This window comes from Siniperca chuatsi, linkage group LG4 (assembly GCF_020085105.1).
Source record: "Siniperca chuatsi isolate FFG_IHB_CAS linkage group LG4, ASM2008510v1, whole genome shotgun sequence".
Taxonomy (NCBI): domain Eukaryota; kingdom Metazoa; phylum Chordata; class Actinopteri; order Centrarchiformes; family Sinipercidae; genus Siniperca; species Siniperca chuatsi.
In genome coordinates this window covers 27,742,587-27,763,847 of record NC_058045.1, presented here as the reverse complement: position 1 = coordinate 27,763,847, position 21,261 = coordinate 27,742,587, and the positions used below count along the sequence as shown (strand labels likewise).

At 39.7% G+C, this 21,261-nt stretch overlaps 1 protein-coding gene across 4 annotated transcripts in view; it reads right to left on the bottom strand.

Moving 5' to 3' along the window:
* The window catches only part of lrriq1 (leucine-rich repeats and IQ motif containing 1), a 34,318-nt gene extending 17,370 nt beyond the window's left edge, over positions 1 to 16,948 (bottom strand). For 3 of the 4 annotated variants that reach the window (XM_044192441.1, XM_044192439.1, XM_044192440.1), the window contains exons 1-14: positions 16,635 to 16,948; positions 15,842 to 15,938; positions 15,499 to 15,581; positions 15,262 to 15,382; positions 14,025 to 14,245; positions 13,496 to 13,570; positions 11,307 to 13,082; positions 10,922 to 11,074; positions 10,554 to 10,704; positions 9,767 to 9,960; positions 8,225 to 8,352; positions 7,892 to 7,965; positions 7,147 to 7,240; positions 3,005 to 3,184 (exon numbers count right to left, since the gene is read on the bottom strand). In XM_044192441.1, the coding sequence (XP_044048376.1) occupies positions 3,005 to 3,184; positions 7,147 to 7,240; positions 7,892 to 7,965; positions 8,225 to 8,352; positions 9,767 to 9,960; positions 10,554 to 10,704; positions 10,922 to 11,074; positions 11,307 to 13,082; positions 13,496 to 13,570; positions 14,025 to 14,245; positions 15,262 to 15,382; positions 15,499 to 15,581; positions 15,842 to 15,938; positions 16,635 to 16,751 (3,464 nt within the window). In that variant the 5' untranslated portion in view covers positions 16,752 to 16,948. Of the gene's footprint in view, positions 1 to 3,004; positions 3,185 to 7,146; positions 7,241 to 7,891; positions 7,966 to 8,224; positions 8,353 to 9,766; positions 9,961 to 10,553; positions 10,705 to 10,921; positions 11,075 to 11,306; positions 13,083 to 13,495; positions 13,571 to 14,024; positions 14,246 to 15,261; positions 15,383 to 15,498; positions 15,582 to 15,841; positions 15,939 to 16,634 lie in introns of those variants that run through there. The other variant, XM_044192442.1, reaches the window with a different exon arrangement.
* Between the last annotated feature and the right edge of the window lie 4,313 nt (positions 16,949 to 21,261).

Here is a 21,261-nt window from a genome sequence, read left to right as displayed (position 1 = left end):
TCAGTCTGGAGGGCCAGTAGCCTTAGGTAGTACAGCTTCTTCTCTACAAAGACACAGCTCTTCATTCTCAGTGGGACAAGAGAGAGAGGAGTCGGGAGGTCCAAAAGGATTGTGACCCCAGTGACCCCCGCCCCCCGTACCTGCTGGTTCACTCCAGGGTCACCATCAACATACCACTGATATAAGAGAGCAGGAATAAGCAGGAAAAAAACTTTTTACACTGTTAAAGCTGTAGTATAACATTTTTTGACAGGGAAAGCCTGCATTTGTCTGCTTGTCTTTTCAATCATATTTTAGGACATTTGGGTACTCCCAGCTAAAGTCATAATGGCAATAACTGGTGGAAAGCAGTAAAAAACTGGAGACCAGCTAAGGTCAAGACAAAGCCTGTACCAAAGTATAATGAATTTAGTGTGTTTTTTATTGCAAATTGGATATGCTTCTACAGCACTGGCTATACTGATGCAGTTTACCTCAACCTCAGAATAGATGCCAGCTCACCAAGATGAATAAAAAGTGGTGGCATATGAAGTAATAGGCTTTCGAAACCAAAAGCAAAAAGATGCAAGATTGTAGCTTATGCCCATAAAAACATTGAAAAAGTTATTGGTTGCTGCAATTTTTTCTCCTGTCCATACTGGCCATGAAACACGACTCCAATGTAAGAGATGGGGGACAGTCCACATTCTGTGCATTCTAAAGGTCAGCCGATGCTAATATCAGGCTTCCGCAGAGTTAGACAAATCAAAGTGGGTATCTTCAATAATTGTATCTTCAATAATTGTGGTCTAGTGAGAAATTCCCTCTCTGTGTTTCCCTGGACAGTGTTTCCTTGCTGAGCTGTGGGATAGTATCACACACAGGGAATTTTGTACTAAAAAGACTGTAACTTTGGAAGATACTTGATTTGTCTAAGTCAGACTGCTGAAGCAACACATTCGTCTTAGCTGAACTTTGAAATGCATCTTTACACAGAACAAGGACTGTGAATTTTGATCCCCATCTGTTTCATTAGGAAGAAATCACTTGGACAGGACAAAAAAAACGAGCAATGCCTCTTTTAATGTACATATGGGCATGTGGGTATTGTTTTTAGATAGACTTGAAAAAAATGTGAAAGCCCAGAATCCCATAGGAAGTACATTCATATTGAATGATTGCAGCACACAAATTACATGCAGTGTCAATGTTCAGCGCCAGTGCAGGAAGTAGGGTGCCCTTTTTTTAGTGAGGTGGAAAGTTAAGGGCCGGGAGGTTGGTTGGGGTTTTTTTTTATGACAAACATCCACAAAATGTTTAGGTTAAATGGCATTATTCTTGTGTCTCTAAACCATGTCTGGGATGTATTTTATGTATGTATGTATGTATGTATGTATGTATGTATGTATGTATGTATGTATGTATGTATGTATAGCAGTGTCTTGTTGTATATTGACTGCAAAGTCAGTTGCCCGAAGAGAACATTAAAGTTTCCTTCTATTTTACTGCAATAACCCTCCAGCTTGTCTTTAAGAGGCTGTTGCACTGTTCGGTAACATGCATGCAAGGAGAATACGGAACATAGCTAGGAGAAGAAAAAGTAAGAAACTTTTTTCCACAAAAACAACTCTTTTGTGGATTTGTTTATGGGTATCATACATAATCACTCTAGGACACCGAAATATTTGTTTTATCTGTTGTGATTCTGACTTTTGTTTTTCTTTGTATTAAGAGAAAGAGATTTTAGTTGCTCAGCCAAATTCATAAAAAGTAAATTAGAAGTATAAAATAGAGGCATTTTGTAAGGAACAGAGGATTCAGCATCCACCCTTTGGAGAAAAGTTGTGAAACCATACCCCTGTTAAACCCCATGGTTTCCCACCTTACAGTCACCAGTGGACTGGCGTGTGGCACTCTTCTCACCTCCTCTGAACCTCAGTCAGACACAAGGTCAGGCCAGGGGTTAAATGGCTGTGTTGGTCCTTGCAAAGCCCCCGAGAATGGCTCATTGTCCGGGGGCCAGGGGGGTAGAGGGCACACAGTGAGGGGTGAAGCAAAGGGAGTGCCATGCTACCCCCCAAGCCATAGGAGTCCTCTGTATGACCCGTACGGGTAGCCGCAGCCACGTTTCATCTTTTGTGCTGCATAATTTGGAAGGGTCATGAAGATAAGCAGAAAGTTGACCACTGTTTTAAGTGTTGGTGGTCTGTCTCGCATAGGCGTGTCAATGTGTGCGGAGGCCTGTGACATTGAAGGACTTGCGAAAATAGATGGACGTTGTCTTTAGGCTCACTACGCCCTATGAATCAGACATAACAAGAGGATAGCTAACATTCCTCACTGCTTCGTGTCTGACAGGCTGCTCAGCACAAGATAAAACGTGTAATACGACCTCTTGTAAACAGGTTTGCAGTCATTTATATTGTCTTATCCTGTTAAATTTTACTCTGGTTTGCAAATTGGTTTCCATTTTTCTTTTCAAGTGCGTCCCTTTAGGGTTTTACCTCTCGCCTGCATGTTTCATTACTTTTTCTTCTTACTACTTTATGAGTGCTATCGATCAAACATGCAGTACTGATTGACCAAACTTTTTATTGAGGAAGACTTTTAAAAAAGAAAAGAGAAATTGTGATTTTCTTCACTTCCTAGCAGAAAGAGATATTTTTAGGAAATTTGTAGAGGAATTAATAATTACTTGACACAGAGGATAGTGACACAGAGGTTAGATAAAAGGGAGAGAGAACATGCTATCTGCAGCATTGGAACTAAAGTACATGGTGCATTAATTGCCCTTTTTTCTATTAGGACACCTCAAAGCCAAATTTCAATGATATAATCTGAGCTGAGAATTTCCCTCCTTCCTTCCCATGAGCTTCTCCCAAGCTGCTTCAGAAATCAGTCCTCTAGACACAGTGTGTTATCTAACTAAGCGGAAAATCAGCGGTACATATAGTTGATTCCTGATGTCAGTATTAGAGAAAATTATCATGATGACTTTTCCTTGAGTCAGTCATTTGTCTCCTACCTGAGCTCCCTGCTGTGCTGCTGCTGTAAATCATGAGTCTGCTGAAGCTGAGCCTGACAGAACATTAGGAAGCTGCCTACGGCCAAGCTGACCTGTTGAACAGCAGGGGGCGATAGAAAAGAGTCTGTCTGCTGGTCATCAATGACCCTCAGGCCAGGCACTGCTTTCTGCAGAGTGGATCTGAAAAAGAGAGCAAACTGTATAAAATATCAGTGGCCACGTTTTAATGGCCTTCATTTTTTTGTTACTATAATATCAACAAAATGTCTTATAGTAGAAGTAGCCTTCTTAAATGGAAAACATAATTTTCAGCCAAATTTAATGTTTTTGTATATTTCTTTAAAAAAATGTAACCAACACCCAAGACCAATGTGGTTCATATTATTAATACATTTAGTTTAAAAAAATAAAACCATAATATCAGCTATCATATTGGCAGCAGCAATGAACAAAAATGTAGGCAAATAAGCTCCTAATATATTTAAATCTATCATCTACTAAGACCTTTTCAGCTGACACACACATTTCTTTTTTAATAACTATACTATTGCTGCATTCTGTACAGTACAGCATTCTGAATGCACTCTTCACTTTGTGAATACAAACAACTTGGTGAGTCCTACAGTTTGTATAAACAGTATATTCAAAGACGATGAAGGCCATTGAGAGCGACATGAACAGAACTAAAAAAAGAGGCTGAAATTTTAGATACAGCAGAGAAATTTTCAAAATGAGACTGAAATTATAGAGGCTCTGTCACGGCTAAGGACTAAGAGATGGAGCTTTTACCAAGGGGTATCCATTGTCTCATTGCAAACCCATATTCATAGCTGTATAGCTCAGTGGGTGGACAGTTTCTCTAATACTGAAGGGTTAGAACAGCCATTCTCCGTTTAGCTTGACAGGTAGAGTTTGAGAAGACGGTTTTCAAGTCACACTGAGGCCACTCATTATACATGCTGTTCTGTATGCTGAATACACTGTACATTTTGCCCTCTGGACTAACTAGACTAATCTATTTACAGTGATTTGATGGATCCGCTATACTTCCACTATCCACTGGTATAAATGATGCACACTGTGATCTGGCATTGCAATCTGAATACATTTTGAGACAGTTAACATGTTTGTTACCTTTATATTGTTTTCTAAAACTATAGTTATGCAGCCACTTTGGATAAAAGCTCTACCAAATGGCGTACGTTAGGTTGTATCAGCCTTCAGACTGGAGGAGAGCTTTGAATGGCTGTGAGTCTGGGGGAGAGGTAACCGCTGCCTGAGGCTAAGGATGTACAAGCAGAGGAATCCCAACTATCTGCCAGAGAAACAGACTCAGAGCATCCACCAATGGAGGCCAAATGTGGTCTGTGTTCAGTGGGAAAATGTGGAGCTGGAAACTCTACAGGACACTAGGGAACAGCAACAATAAAATCCGTAAAAATACAAGCCTTCAGGCTACGAAGTAGATTTTTTAAAACATTTTGAACAACTGGGTTTTTCAAAATTGATTCCCAGAGTACCACATGCTCTTAAATCTGGTCTACTATGTCCCCAGACGAGGATTAAACATGTGTTGGGGGCGAACCTCTCATTTCACCATCTTATAATGTGTGTTTTTGTGAATATTTGAGCATTACTTATTTCATACTGTATCTCTTTACATGTATATTTCAAGATGTTTTACGAATCCATGGCTATAATAGATTTTCAAGGGTAGATCTTGCTGGATTATTTAAAACACTGCTCCATTTTAAAGTAATAAACAATTGTTCCCTACAGTCTATGTACCATAACCACTGACTGTACAACTAATAAAGATGAAGCAGAGAGCAAAGTATTAAATCCAGTGAAAAAAATAAACAAGCAAAACTGACAGTGGAGTAATCGTGGTGCTTCAGGTGGTTTATTTTGATTCAGGTATGGATTGTGAACCCGTTTCTTCAGACCTTTGTAGAGGATTTAAACCCATATAAATGGTTCATACTATATTCTGATAGCATGCAGAGTTTTCCCGACCTACCGCCACCCTAAGACAAAGACATGACCGCAAAGGACGGGATCTGTGTACTGTCAGAGGGATACGGTTTTGATGTGGCCCACTTGGTCTTGCCGACACAGATCAGGATTGGGTTCCAACCCTTCAGGCATGTTGTCTGGCTGGCTGTCTTTAAATGAAGCTCCAAACCCAAATAGGACCTTTTGATCGTTACATGAGCTCATTGAGGTGGGGTGTAATTCAATTCAGGAATGGACGCCACTTAGACACACTTGGGAGAACGCAGAGTAGACCTATGTACAAAATAATTAGATACCATCAGTTTACAATTGACAATTCTCATTAAAGAATTGTGGGCAACTGAGTTTTGCTGGTTTCAGAAAGAAGACTCTCTGTACTGTGATAACCTCTGCACTACACTCAAGAGTTTTTATTATCGTTTTGAAGCATAAAGCAATTTTTCTGTTGGAGTAAACTGTGTATTTGTCTAAGACTGGTTAAATTTAGCCAAATAAATGAAACTCATTATTTTTCAATAATTTAGATACTATGAATCTCTTTCTCTCCTTACAGCTATATCTACATTGACTATACTTGGACTTCAACCTGAACCTTTCCTAAATTGATATAAATTTCATCCTCCTTTCTGAGGGAAACACTGTTCTTGGCTCACATTCCTTCATCCTCCTTCTCCAGCCTGTATGAGCACAAGTCCGTATTTCATTTAGTGAAGACTTCCTCCAAAACACATGCTCTTAAAGTGGCCCTGATTAATCAGGCCCAGTGTTTTCTTCTTCCACGTCTCCTGGATCACGGGCTGCCTACAGGGAGTGTAATTCTTAGAGCTTGCCTTTTGGTGCTTTAATTTAGCCAGTGTTATCACTGGCTCGGGATGAAAGGGCCAGGGCATGAGTGTGGAAATACAGACGGTTAATTCCTCTGTTGGCATTCGAGGTTAGGTAAAGTTCAATGAAATATTAAGGTAATGTTTCAGTTATGGCTTAAGGCGGGTAAATTGTCCACAAGTAACCCATGTTTTTAGGGGGGTTTTGAACAGATAATAAAAACAAGAAAATCTACAAATCAAAAATAGAAATCATTTTTTCAGTCTGTCAGCATTATTGAGCCAAATGGCCAGTTGTAAGGCAGGAATGTTTTATGTGTGCAACTGACATTCAACTCTTCTCAGTTATGATGATTAGTAGTGATGATTTAAAGGTGCAAACGTGAAGTCCAAAAAAGACAGATGAAATCCTCTCAATACAAATAGCTAAACAACCCATAAAAGCATGGGACTGAAAAATTCAGAACTATTTGGAGGGGCAAGCGAAGTATAGTTTTTCATATTTTGGACATTTTGCTATTACTAATGTTACTGGGTGTGAGTAGCTCTGAGGAGCCTTTGCGGAACAGCTGACATCATTGCTCATGACAGGCCAATAGAAGCATGAAGAATATAAGTGGTCATTGCATATTTTTCATATAAACTCACTGCAACCGTCTTAACATCGGTAAAATATTTAGGCACGATAAGTGAATGAGCAAATTGACACTGAAAAGATAATTGATTTTTCTGTTGTATCAATATTTTGGGAATTACGAACACTTAGTGCAACGTACGTACACACAGATGTCGGTGGCACGTCGCAGTAATCTAATAGCGAACGCAAATCACAGTGCTAATCCTGGGAAGTGGACAGGAAGGCCTGTGTTCTGCTGGAATGTTTAGACTACCTAAGCCAACAGACCGAATTTGCGATAGAGAAATACTGGCTTTTCATTGGTATGTTCCTTTGAACATCCATCACAGCGAGTGATATTTCAGAGCGAAGGAAGCTGAGACTGAAACTTTTGTCCAAAGAATTTCCAGAAAGAACTACGGAAATTTCTAATTACACTATCTTGATTTGAAACAGTGTAGCAGGTACTGCAGAGGAGAAGGTGCTAAAGTCAGAGGTGAACAGCCATCCATAAAATTAGAGAGTACTCGGCGCATATAGGACAAATCAACCAGTGCTTTTGTATTAAGCTGATTTGTCCTACAAGCAGATGCATGCAGATCAGAAAACAATGTATTTAGATCCTGCTGTGGAAAACAGTAGCACATGTAATTTACTTTAACTCCTCCATCTAGCCCTCGCCTTACCTCCAGCCACTCTCCTGCTGAAAAGGATTCCCTATCAGGTGGACCTCTCGCAGGAATTGACATCCCTCCAGACTCTCACACACGTTTTGGAGCTCTGAGAGAGAAGTGGAAAAACAACTTGGCCTTGTCAATGTCTATTTTTCAGTCTATTCCTCATTTTCACCAGTGTCTCATCTAATTATGCAGAGCCATGTCAACTGGATGAAATAAATAAAGATGTGTTCCAGAGACTTGTGAACTTACTGTATACATCTCATTTCCATGGAGTCATAGCCTATGCTTGTACAGTTGGCATAGAGCCAATATGAATGCAGCAGCATCATATAAAATAGATGGAATCAGAAGTGTTTAGGCCTAAAGGTTTGGTGCATGTAAATGTATAGCTTTTGTAACTTCTTTTGGTAAGTGAAATCTGAGTGGGAGTAAGAGAATGGAAAAGAAGAAGGCCTGTGCATACAGATAGAATGAGATGAGTACTGAAAATGGCTGAATTTTCAGTATGCGAGTGTCATATAATAATAGTAGTAAGAGCATTTTTAGAGCAAGTTACAAAGTGCTTTACACAAGGTAGCAAATTAAAATCAACAAAATATAAACTGATTAGATAAAGTAAAGTCAGAAAAAAAAGAAGATGAAACAACACAGGTTTTGAATTTGTCCACATTGCATGCACAGTAGAAGTTGGTATGCTTTATGATGAGGAAATGGGATCTATATAGTCTGTTCAATCAAGACAACCTGTTACCTGACATGCAGTTGAATCGAAGATCCAGATATGCAAGGGACACAGAATCAGACATTGAGGGCAGCTGGGTAATTCTAGGAAACACAGAGACAAAATATAACCCTTTTGAAAGCTACACTACATCGCTGTTAAACACAAAAACATGAAATTATGTGACTGGTTTTTAAGTTGTCATGAGTCACCTAAAAAAAAGAGTTTTTAGAGTTTTAATTTTTGATAGCAAATTTATGAGAAAACCAAAAATTGCAGTATGTGTTATTTTCTCCTCTGTGTTTTTATCACATAACAGGCCTTGTGCAAAGACAGACATCAAGTAGGACTGCAGGAATATACCTGTTTTGGGCCACAGAGAGATGTTGCATGAGGGGAAGCCAGCAAGCATTAAGGGCCGTCAGAGAGGAGATGCTGTTGTCGTCTAGATGCAGCTCTCTGAGGAGGACCTGGTTGTTCAGACTGGGGGGCTGATGGACAAACGGGGTGAAGTTGTCAGTTAACACTGGTCACACTGTGGGGTTAAACTAACTTTATGCTGCTGCTGCTGCTGGTCCAGCAACGCCTAAATGACCCCGTCCATCAATGTCAGTTGTTTTAGCCTTGCTGTGTTTACGGTCATCAGTGTCTGCCACAAGTTAAGCTCTGCTGCGATCAAGGAGTGCTTTAGGAAGTACTAAAGTTGTATACATTATCACACTGATTACTATTGTTTGTATGTACTTTTATTTTGCATGCATTCTTTTTCTTTTTCTTGACTTTGCCTCATCAAGCAATTACCAGTGAGTTATTCTCCCAAAAAAAAGAAAGATAAGCTTCAGTAATTGGACATTCTCTCCAACTATTGCTAACAGAGCATTCTCATGGAGGACATTTTGACTATTGTAACTGTAATGTAACTAATAGCATCAATTAGTGCCTTTCATTAAGGTGTCCCAGTGACAGGGCCCTGACATTGTGCATGCTGACTCTCTCTCAAATGAAGCCTGAGGGAAAGAATGCACTTCATGGTTCAGTTTGATTTACCTCATACTTGTCAAAGTTCACCTTTGTTCAACTTGCAAATTTTCAAATTTTGTCTGCAAATAGAAACAGTGTTCTGTTGGTGTATCTTATGTAGGAAAATGGAGTGTGTCGTTTTGTACAATGTTATGCTAAGTATCATCATTCTGAGATCACCTACATTGAACTTGTTACATCATATCCTTTTTTGGTCCAAAAGGGAAATTTTGTTGGACTGATGGAGCATGTGATGTTCCTTTAGTTCATCCATCCATTTAAACCCACTATTCTGTTCAGGGTTGCAGAGAGCTAGTCAAATCATGTTGCGTGAAAGATTTTCAATAGTTTTTTGAATTACAGATTTTGTTTTTGTTATTTTTCCACAGGTAGAGTACACTTTGAAAATGTTCCTTAAGAGGCCATGTCATTCATGTGTACTGCCAAACTGCAGCCTGTGGTTTTGTCAAGATAATCTGTTCAGGCATGATGAGATTCTGATGTTTTGATGTCATCATGGCTGTGATTATAAAATCAATAAAGGGAATGTTATATCTTTGTTTCTGCATCTTGATAAGAAAATGGAAAAAAAACATCTAGTTATATGCAAACAAGAAGAAAACAAGAGCTTTCCATCTTTGTTTTCTGCATATACAGTAACTAGATGTTAAACAGATTGTTTTTCAAAATTAGATTTTTTTGCTGATTTTCCATGGCAAATCCCTACATCCCTACAAGATGAAAACAGAATGATGTGGGCCTAATTTAATAAAAACCTGTTGAGTAACAAGACATCATCCAACATCCAAATCAGTTTCTATACAGATGTCACAAAATTGCAACACTGAACAGTGCTTTCAGCGATCAACCGTAGCTGTTTTTTACCTCAGTAAGGCTGTTGGCTCTCAGGTCCAGTGTGTTGAGCAGAGCACTGTTCTCCAGACCCTCCACGCTTGCCAGGTGGTTGTGTGAGCAGCTCAGGTGGAGGAGAGTGTATACATCCCTCAGTCCTTTGGTGCTGATCAGCTGGTTGTGATCCACTGACAACCTCTGCAGTCTCTTCATAGACTCCAGACCAGCTAGGGATGAGACAGAGATGAGAAGCCACTTATTCAGATTGGAAAACAGCACAGGGTGAGTCTGCATATATGCAGTAAACAAACCATAAGTATGTCTAAAAACCTATTTTGAAATGAGACAGTCCAAAAGCCCCCTCCGATATACATAATATGAGTTTATGATTCAGTTTTAAAGGTGAGTCACAACAAAACGTTACAGTGGCTGAATGTACAATTCAATGTGTTTAACCTCCTGCCTGGCCAATATCTTTTTATGACTTCAGCCTCAGGGCTCAAATTGACTTAAGTAAATAAATCACTTTTCAATGCACATTGCAGTAAAGTGAATGAAGTCCAGGGCTGAAAAGAAGAGAGATGCTGCCCTCTTGTGGAGTATTGCAGGCTTGCCAGGAGTTCATCACAAAACATCTCAAGCTGCTACAAACACACTCCAAGGACAATAATCAATCAAATTACAAACAGTTCAAGACCTCAGATGTGACACAATCACACATCATAATGACAACAATCTGTTATTTCATTTTTTGAGACAAATATTCTAGACATCAAAATGAATGTTTCATAAGGTATGTAATGAATTTTCCAGTTCTCACCAATGCGGGTGATGGAGTTGTGTGAGAGGTCTAGAACGTCCAAATTTTCAGCACCAGTTAAACCATGGATGGACGTCAGTTTGTTGTGGCCGAGTTGAAGAACTCGTAAATTAGTCATATTTTCACAGTCGACAAATGAGATGTCATTTTCCTGTGACCAAACAAATGAAGATCTTAGGACACAACAAAATCTGGCGGTATTGACTGTATTTTCTTACAGTAAAAAAGAAAATGAGAGTAACAATATTTAACTGACAATAACCAACATCTGCACTATCCAACAGCACAGAAGTAAAGATCTTGGATTACTTACTGTAATGTCCCTTGAAAAAAGTGGCATTAAGACAATAAACTCATTATATATTGACCTGTACATCGATGTAGCAGAGCTGTGGTAACTGGTTGATGCCTTCCAGGGATTTGAGGCCACAGCGTCTGAGGGTGAGGGACCGAAGTTGAATACACTGAGCAAGAGTGGATAAGCTACAGCCAGGCAAGTCCTGCAGGGTCACTGTGGTCACCTGAAAGAGAGGCAAAGATGCTTCAGGGCTCAGGAGTATTCCTGGATTTTGAAAGGTTAAGTTGGCATGTGTGACATGGTACAGGGTATATCATTATTAAATCAAATATCATATTTGGACTAGTCAAGTCATTTAACATATCTCACGATTTGCATGCTATTAGATAGCTCTGGTGGGTGAATGTCTACTACCCCACCTAAAAGGATTTCTGTTGCCTTTGCACAAAGGTTACCTCTTGCAGGGATTTCCAGCCTGTGGACTGAAGCAGAGAGTCTGGGCAGAGAGGTGGCAGACTGCTGGCCTCGGCAGGCCTCCTCGGCCCTCTCCGACTCTGGACAGATCCTTTCTGTTTCCTCCTGTTCTGGAGGGAGAGTTTGGACCATGGGATGCAGTCCTTCATCCATGACAGCCTCTTCTGCTCCGTGTGCTCTGGGAGGCACACAGTGGAAGGCCTTGCTGCTTGATTTTGGCAGTCCACAGTTTTATCTATGGAAGCCTGAGTGATGTTCTTGTCTGGGTCATGTTGTTGTGGCATGGTTTCAGTACTGCTGGGACAGATTGTAGATTCACTGTGTAAAGAACCAGGGTTTGAGGAAGTCCAGGTGGGGCTGTCTTCTAGCTGTGAGGCCAGGGATCTTTGTGCTTTATCTATATTCTTTTTCTCATTTTGATCAATCATGCTGTTATGTTCTCTTTTCTTTATTTTCTCTTGCAGCTCATTTGCTCTTACAACACTTACCTTCTTTTCCCTATCCTCTCTCTTTTTGCTCTCCTCCTTTTCATTGAGTCTTATTTCTTCTTCTGTTTTTTTGTTAACCTCTTTCTTGTTTTCTCCCACCTCTTCTCCATTCTGCTCCTTCTCTGCCTCTACATTAATTATCTCCTCCTCCTTTTTTCTCTTCTCCTCCTGCTTCTTCTCTTTATCTTTTGTTTTGCGCTCATGTTCCATCTTTCTGTTGTCCACATCATACCCTTTATACCCCTCCTTATCTTCCTTGAGCCTTATTTCTTCTTCTGATTTTCTGCAATCCTCTTTGTCCCTCTGTCTCCTCATCTCTTCCTTTTGCCTCCTCCTCCGTTCTTCCTCTTTTGTTTTCCTTTCATCTTCCCTTTTCCTCTTCTCATCCTCTTCGATGGGTCTTAGTTCTTCATTCATTTTTCTATTTTCCCCTTCCTTTTTTCTTGCCACTTCCTTCACCTCCCTTTTCTCCTCCATCTTTTTTCTTTCCTTCTCCCACTTCCTGGCATCCTCCTTCTCCTCCTCCTCCTCCCTCTTTTTCCTCTCCTCAAGTTTTATTTCTTCATCTACATTTCCATGTTCTCTTTTATCCCTCTTCCTCATCTCTTCATACATCTTTTTTCTATCATCAGCCTCTGCCTCCTCTTTCTTTTTCCTCATCTCCACCTGCTTCTTCCTCTCCTCAATCTCCTTAGTTATTCTCCCCTCTTCCTCTATTCTCATATTTTCCTCTTCCCTCTTTCTTCTCTCCTCCTCCTTCTTCAGGCTCATTTCTTCTTCCATTTTTCTCTTCTCTTTCTCCATCTTCTTCCTTGCCTCTTCTATCTTTTTTCTTTCCTCCTCCCTTTTCCCCTCCCCTTCCTTCTTTATCCTCTTTACCTCTTCTTCCTCCTTCATCATTCTCATCTCATCTTCCAGCTTCTTCTTCTCCAAATCTATCTTATTTCTTTCCTCTTCTCTCTTCCTCTTTTCCTCCCTCTCCATTCTCCTCTTTTCCTCTTCCTCCTTTTTCCTCTCCTCTTCCTCCTTTTTCCTCTCCTCTTCCTCCTTTTTCCTCTCCTCTTCTTTTTTAAGTTTCATGTCTTCTATTTGTCTCTCTTCCTCTTTCTTCCTCCTTGTCTCTTCCTCCATTCTGTTCCTCTCTGCCTCTATCTTCATTTTCTCCTCTTCCCTTTTCCTCTTGGCCTCCTCATCCATCATTCTCTTCTGCTCTTCTTCCCTCATCCTCCTCTCTTCCTCCACTCGTCTCTTTAAGTTGCTGATCAGTTCCTAATTGGTAAAGATGGTCACTAGAGTTACAACAAAGCAAGTTGTCCCATTTCATTAGAAACATTTCATTGCAAGTACATCAAACAACCCACCTATAAACTGCAAACACCTCAAAGCCTAAACACCTAAAGAGGAATATGGAACTATGACCACTAAGTGTAGATGATAATTATATGGTATTTGAGGTCATTCCTCTGACTTGAGAAGTCAAACATCCCCAAAAGGGCATGTGTTTTTCTACATACTCTCACGGTTCTCATTCCAAATTGTTAAAATAATGATGAATTCACATTATTAACTTTGCTTAGAAGTTCCAATACTTAATTATTAACCAGGAAGAGTGCCTACACCCAGTGGTAGCCTCTGCGGGTTGAACATCTGGTGAAACATCTAACAAGAGGATTCAGGCCTACCTGCTGAAGCAGCAACTCCTGTTCAAGTTTTTCCTGAGCTCTCTTCTGCATCAACTCAAGTTCCTTCTGATGGAGCTGGATACAGAGAGAAATAATTAAAACGTAATGATAATCGTATAAATTACATTTTACACTACACAAATTCTGGATTTTCTCTTTTATATTTGTCTTCACACAGCATACGTGTCTCACTGGCTGACAACTTCCTATCTATCTATCTATCTATCTACCAACCAACTGTCCATCTTGTTGTCTTTACTTAAATTCCAGAGGATAAATTTGTTCTTTTGGATGCCAAAACTACAGCATATTTCTTGAAAAGGCAAGGAGGCAGTATCCTTCTCAAGAGCATTTGCGCAAGGCAGCAGTTTCCTCACATTGTCTGTTTCCTTAATTATTACATATATTATTAGACATATTTGAAGCACCAGGTTCTATTTTACCTTTTTCAGTAAGACGTATATGAGACAAATCCCTACACATTACTTATTTGCTCACCTGAAATTTTAAAAAAAGTCCAGTGACTCACCTTTTCTGCCTCCATTATCTTCTTTAGCTCCTTCTGGAAATCTCTTTCTATTTGTCTCTTTTGCTCCTTCTTCTTCATCTCCTCACAGTGCCGTTTCTCCTGCTCTGCCTCGTATTCACTGCGTTTCTTTCTCTCCTCTTCATTCAGTGAGCTCTCAAGGGTCTTCACTTCCAATGCCAAATGCTTCTCACTCTCCATATATTCATCTGTTCCAGCTTCATCTATGACGAATGCAAAAAATTAATGGATGGATTAAGGATGGAGGAAAATCATGCACTTGTGCCACTGTTGGTTCAAATCTGGCTCCCATTGAGCATGTCATCCCCTTTTTCTGCCTTCACTGTTATTCTCTATTGCACATTATGCAGTGAAAACAAACATAATGCATAAAGAAGTATACATATCATCTTACATGAATGATTTGGGCAGCACTTGGGCAGGTCAGTAGGAATATACTGTATGTTATTCTTCCAAATTGTGTCAAACTAGACTGGTGGTGTAGCAGTTATGGTCTTTCAAACTGTAAAAATTATTGTTTTAATTAGAGCATTTCAGCTCAAACCATATATTTGTATGTCAAACATGTTGCCAAAAAGCGTTATCACCATCACAGTTTTAACCATTGACAGTATTTAAGGAAATGATAAACGTAAGGCCTGGCATTATGTACATCATTACTGTACACCACTACAGTTATTAATGAGAACAAAAAATAGGACAACAGTGACCTCTTGTGGGCAACTGTTCTATCACCAAAGAAGTTGCAGTGCATTATCAGACCTTCAGCAAGGCCTCAACGGTGCAATGGAAAAGGAACAGAGGAAAGAGTAATTTAGCATCAACTTCCATCACACGTGTGCAGTTAACTACTATATTTAACATGTCATGCCATGTTTGTTCACTTTGAATTTTCATAGTGCTGTCACTCAGACATAAGTGCATACTGTACAAGATCTTATTAAGTACAAAAACAATAATGTTGTTCAGGAATCATACTTTTTATTCACAAGTGAATTCACAAGTGTTGCCCAAAATGTGATGCTTTTACCTGGAAAATTTGCACATGAAAAAGATAATTTAAAGGTGACATTTATCACCCTTAAATAAAGCCAGGCTTCTCCATGTGTACAAAATTTCAGTAGATGTACTTTTGAATTTGAGACCTGTGTCACCCTGTGGGGTTAACACAGCACTGCCTCAAGCATTTTCACTTCATTTTTCTAGACTTGTACTGTACCTTTATTGTTGGGACACAGTGACACATTGTGAATGAAAAGTGCTTGTGTCTCTGTGGGTGCAGGAAGAAGGCAGGTGTCAGTGGAAGTGTTCTTCTCCTCATTTTGTGTGTCACAAGTGGCCTGTATCAGGCAAAACATAAATTTAGAGTAGTTTGCCAGAACTGGTGGACCGATTGTATTTTGGATGTGTCATACAGTAAGAGACTTGAGACTAGATTGCAAAGACAAACATTTACCTGCTCATTCAGTTTCATCATGTCCTTATCAAGGTCAATAGGCAATTTCATCATGTCCTCAGTGTGATGTGATGCAGAGAAGTCTGAGATGCAGTTGAAAGAAAACAGATATTATCCATCATCATAGGAACAATCTCAGCCATGGCATCATTTGGAGGTCTTTTTATTGTAAATATCTAGAAATACAGAATAGTTAACTGATAGCATCATGAATGTGACAGGTTAGGTTGGTAATTTAGCAGCCATTTTTGAAACACAAGAGCTAATTCCATGCCCTTGTTCACCACAAAGAAGCAGTGACTCTAGAAGCTAAATGTATTTGCTATTTAGCAAGTTGTCACACCTTCAAGTTCCTCAAGGATGAGCTTCTCACAAACTGCTGCTCTGCTTCTTGAGGTTTCAAAGTAGCTGAGCAGAGATGGTGGAATATCATTGAAGTCCTGTTGTGACAAAGTTGGTTTATGTTAGTTTGGTCACATCACAAAAGGTTAAGGTTAGTGTTGAACATCCAAGCGTGTTTTACTAAGCTCGTGGAGACAAAGTGGAGCAATGACTAATAGCCTACAGTATATAGTTAGTGTGATAAAAACAGTAATCAGACTTGAGGTAGGTCAGCTGATGGGCACAGAAAGTTCATCCAGCCATATCTATGCTGCTTATCCTGTTTAGCGTCCCACGGGATTACTCCTCAGTTGTGTGTGTTTTAATATATGGCTTCCAAATTAATATTCTTGATCGTTTTGCGATGCATTTATAGAAATACATACTAAAATTGTATAATAGGAATGGACGCGCCAGCCATGACCGATGGCTGACGCATGAAGAAATTAACTTTCAACTGTCACCTTTGACTTTACTGTCCACATGGCAAATTTGACTTGGAGCCAGGTGAAACACAGAACATGAAACATGAACATAAAACATGATGAAATACTTCAAACATACGATAGAAATATGCAAAACATATGCTAAACCCACCGCTCAGGCTGACATAAAATAGTTGATAGCAAGTAACAGCTGCTACTAGCTACGTTTAGCTTGCTGTCAATATCACCTGTCCAGTTAACGTTAACAAATGTTAATTTAACTTTAACCTACTTATTTCAGTGTTCTGGCCTCAACAGGAGACTACTTACCGCCCCCTCATCAAGTGAAAGACTCTCCTGCTCTTCTTTAGTTTCATCAGTATCAGAGATGACTAGGTTATTTAGCTCCCGCATGATTGTGTCATACATCTCATTATCATCCGTCATTATTTTCAAACGTCAGCTACTCGTTTTCTCACTAAACGTTTACACTCAATTACCACCATCTGTCTTCAGAAAGTTATCTTAAGTTGCTGTTATTATCGGCAATACCAATAATTGCTGTTTAGCACGTCAAAGCTTATTTAACATTTGCTAGCATGCAACAAGTCGAAAAGATCCTTTCGCGTCTAGGAGACACTTCAGTCTCCATGGAAACAGCGCTGTGAACTATACAGCCTCGCTAGGGACAAACCGTGCAAAAGGCAAAGGGAAAATGTAAGATTCTTCTTGTATTCTTGCAACTCACATTTAGCAAAATGTTATTATTTCTTTCAATATCATCTTTACTTATACTTATCACCATTAATATTTTCATATATTTTATTAGTTTTTGCATTTGTATTTTTAATTATTTGAATTAAAATAGCCCCTGGTATAATGACGTTTTACAGTTATATTACATTCTACAGTCAGTTCATTGTTGTTTTAACAAAAAAGGCAGGTTTTAGATAACATTCTTTATTGATTAATTAATTGAGCACAATAATATTAAAATCTTTCTAAGTAAGACTAAGCGCCATTACTCTCCTACAAACATTTTAAAACTTTCCACACTTGCCAACTAGTGTTACACTTTGGAGCAATAAGCAATCTGAGAACAGCAAAACTGTTTGGTTGCAACACTGCTTAGTGAAAATAAAATGTAGTGTCATGGACTTGTGTGGGCATTTTGGGCAGCCAGCTAGAAGAGGTCAGTGAGCCTAAGACCTTGTAGGTGAATCACAGGACCAGAAGAACAAAAAATGTGTTGCTGTGAACAATGCACACTTTTTCCATGGCATTTCTGATCACAAAGACCAGTTCCTCTCTCCCGTGGTGAAGTCTCTGCACTCGGGCTGTACTCCTTCTCTTTGAGGAGATTCCAGTGGCCCACACAGGTTTTCTCATACACATTCCCGAGGGCTTTCTAAAAAGAACCCAGTCTCCTTCCTCAAAGTTTCAAAGAAGAACAGCGTGTCCTCCATCCCAAATTGTTTGCTCCGGAGACACACCAAGGCCTGTTCTCCTTTCTCGTGACAAAAACAAAACAACAGAATGGCGCCAGATCAGTCTAATTTTTCCTTCAAAGCCCAAAACTGAATTCCACAATGACAATGAAAGGCACCACCACATCTACAACACTTATGTGGCTCACAAGGTCAACACCATCAGAATCTTCACAGGTCTGGCACAGACGTGCTTTCATAAAGGTCATTATGGGTCAAAGCACAACTTCAGTCCTGAGGCTGACGGGCAGAAACAGGACACTTTGGTGCTGCCCCCGTTGTTAGAGTCAAACTGCCTGTCCCTTATTTTTCATTAGGTCCTCTAACATGCATTGACCAAAATCAATTGCTCAAAAAGGCTCCATCAGCAAGCCTTGTCCACTCCGATTAGGGCCAGGCCCTTTGTCAGTGGGCAAGGTGTCCGTCGCTTTTGTCCAAGTGCACGGAACCCAGACAGCAGCCAGACAGGGCCAAGCTCCAGATTTATACAGCAGATTATGCCAGTCAATGGTGGCTCCAGCCCAAAACGCGGCAGCAGTTTGGATAGCATCCGTGTGTTTACACTGTCAAGGGTTTTCTGTTACTCGTCTGTTGCCATTATCTTGGCAGCCATTGGGCATATCAAGCCTATCATTTCCATCTGGGGGGCTTTGACGAAGGAAGGGATTGGAGGAAAAAATTACCACCACCCCTAATTACCCTTTAACTTTTTCTCACTGCCCATTTGAATGCACAGGGTGTAAGTAACAGATTTATTAATTAGGAGACATTAACAATGCATGATGTGATTTACTAAACTGTGCTTTTGTGCTGTTGTGTAGACCCTGTTTAATCCATTTACCATATTTAGTCATCATGGATTAAATCAAATAGGGAAACCTAAAATGAAAATACTATCCAGAAAAAAAATATTTTCCATGCATGAACTCAAGTTGACATTTCAAACCCCAGTGCTGGAAAATGGATGATTCTTCTCAATGCACTGAGCCAGATTATAGGCTTCTGAGAGTAAGGCGACTTGTATGTAGACCTGATGATAGTTTAAACATATTAGGTGCATGTGAGGGGGGAAATGTTTAAGCGAGCTAATCCTGTACGTATGCCATGGTAAGCCTAATCACTCTTATGTTGCATTCTTGTAGTTATCTGCTGTCAAATCAAATTCTTGCTTCTGCAACCAATATCTTATGTTGGTTCTTCACAAATTTCCAAAGCTATACATGGACAACAAGTTCAACCAGTTCATCTTCATCACCCTCCTAACTGAGATTATCTGTCCGTCAGTGGGATGACAACAGCAGTGAATCGGTTGGACTTTGACACAGATTTGGATTGCCTTTCATAGTTATCATTTGTTGCCAGTGTGACCTTAGTACACCTAAATCTGCTTCAAATGACTGTGGGATTACTATAATCAAGTTTCCCCCTAACAAGGTGGAGGCTGGTAGTAGTACTGGCTTTTATTCACCATTTAGACACTTCTTCCCAGTTATTTGTGTTGTAAACTCTGTGAAAAATGTGGTATTACAAGTTCAAATCCAAACATTTGCACACATCTTCTTTGCAAATATCTAACAGTCACATGCTGAAACAGACAGCCCCGCAGGGCTATCTATGGTAACACTGACAACCGGGGGCAAAATTAATTGTTTAATTCACCAATGGGGTGGAATACTGTACATGTATTGAGAATATCTCAAGCTTAACTTAAGTATTGTGTGCTTACACACAGTCTATGTAAAGACATCCACTGTGTAGACACAGAATGGCTCTCAGTGAACAGAGACAAACTGTAGAGGACAGTCACTGCTGGTCGTCTCAGAATATTTAATGAAACATTTGCTTTTAAACAAAACATGCAGTTTAATAGAGAAAAAAATACATGAAATTATATTTTTTCCTTTCTAGATGAAGTTGATCACTGTGTGTATGTAGTAATATGTAGTATGTAGAAAGCTAATCTTCGTAAAGGCAGAGGAACTATTGAATTTGGAACAATGCAGCCATTCATAAGAGTGCAGGGCAGAATCTGCTTACTTTTTCACATAAAGTTACATGGTGTGGATTAAAACGTCAAAGAAATGTACCAGTAATAAGTCTGACAGTGTGCAGTATTTGTTTTTTTCACTTTTATTCAATTACATTAATATGACATCAGAGTTGATAGTTCCTGAAAAGTTGCCAACAACCACCTAACAGCTTTGTTTTTAGTTTAATAGCCAGCAATTTATTAGTTTATCATATTGGTTCTGGAAAGTTTTCATATACTGTACTGGAGGGTTTATCAATCCCCAGTGGTGAATGTAAGTCTTGAATGCTGTCTTGAGGTTAAAGTATGACTATAACAAAAGTTGGAGTGGGTTTCACCTGCTTACAAGTCTCTTAAGTACCAAATGGAGGGAATTTACAACATTCAAATCACTGACATTGCTGTCACATACTGACATCTAATAATTCATTGTGATGTTCTGACATTCATTGCACTGTTGCACCCACATGGTGCCAAAGAGGGCTAAAACAAACCATAAAGAGAGCACTTGTCCCAGATCTGGTGTTAGTGCTGTGATGCTCTCTGTTGGGTCCCATGACTTGTTCTTGGCCTTGTGTCACAGGACAGTTACTAGTGAGAGGGGAGAGGAGGCTTTGCTGCAGTTAATCCTCTTTTTGAAAAAGCATCTCCACCTCCAAACCAGCGAGACTGAGCTACATTACTGCTATTTATGTTGTTGAAAATGAGCCCCTTGTGTGTGTGTGTGTGTGTGTGTGTGTGTGTGTGTGTGTGTGTGTGTGTGTGTGTGTGTGTGTGTGTGTGTGTGTGTGTGTGTGTGTGTGTGATGAATGTCCTAGTGGACTTGGGTGTCACTAACTGTCATTTTGTGTGTGAGTCCCTGTAGGGCTGGGCAATGACTCATTATTATTGTTTATCGTTCCTCTATATAATTATGCTGTTACAAATTTCTCATGTCGAGATACTGTGGCTCACACTTCTTATGGCTAAATGATTGATATAAATAGAATTTTACCCAAATTTGTCAGAGCATGGGAACTGAAATATCTAAGAAAATATACTTTTTGAAAATTACAGAATCTTGTCATGAAAAACACTGACTTGAAAATGAGTTAAATCTCAGGATCATTAACATATGCATCCACCCATTATCTTTACCAGTTTATCTTGGTAGGGGACTGGAGCCCACACCAGCCAACACTGGGCATGAGGCAGGGTAAATCTTGGACAGGTCCCCAGTCTATCACAGGACTAACACACACAGCCAGACAACTATTCAAACTCACAGTACCATCTATGGGCAATTTAAAATCTCCACTTAGGTACCATGGTATTTCAATGTAGGCATGGTAATGCTAGTACCATGTTTTTTTTTTGCAATCATGGTAGTTACTAAACTACCATGCAATTGTACTTCCTCTGCTACCAACAGGATCATAGGATTTGGGTCATTTCATACTGG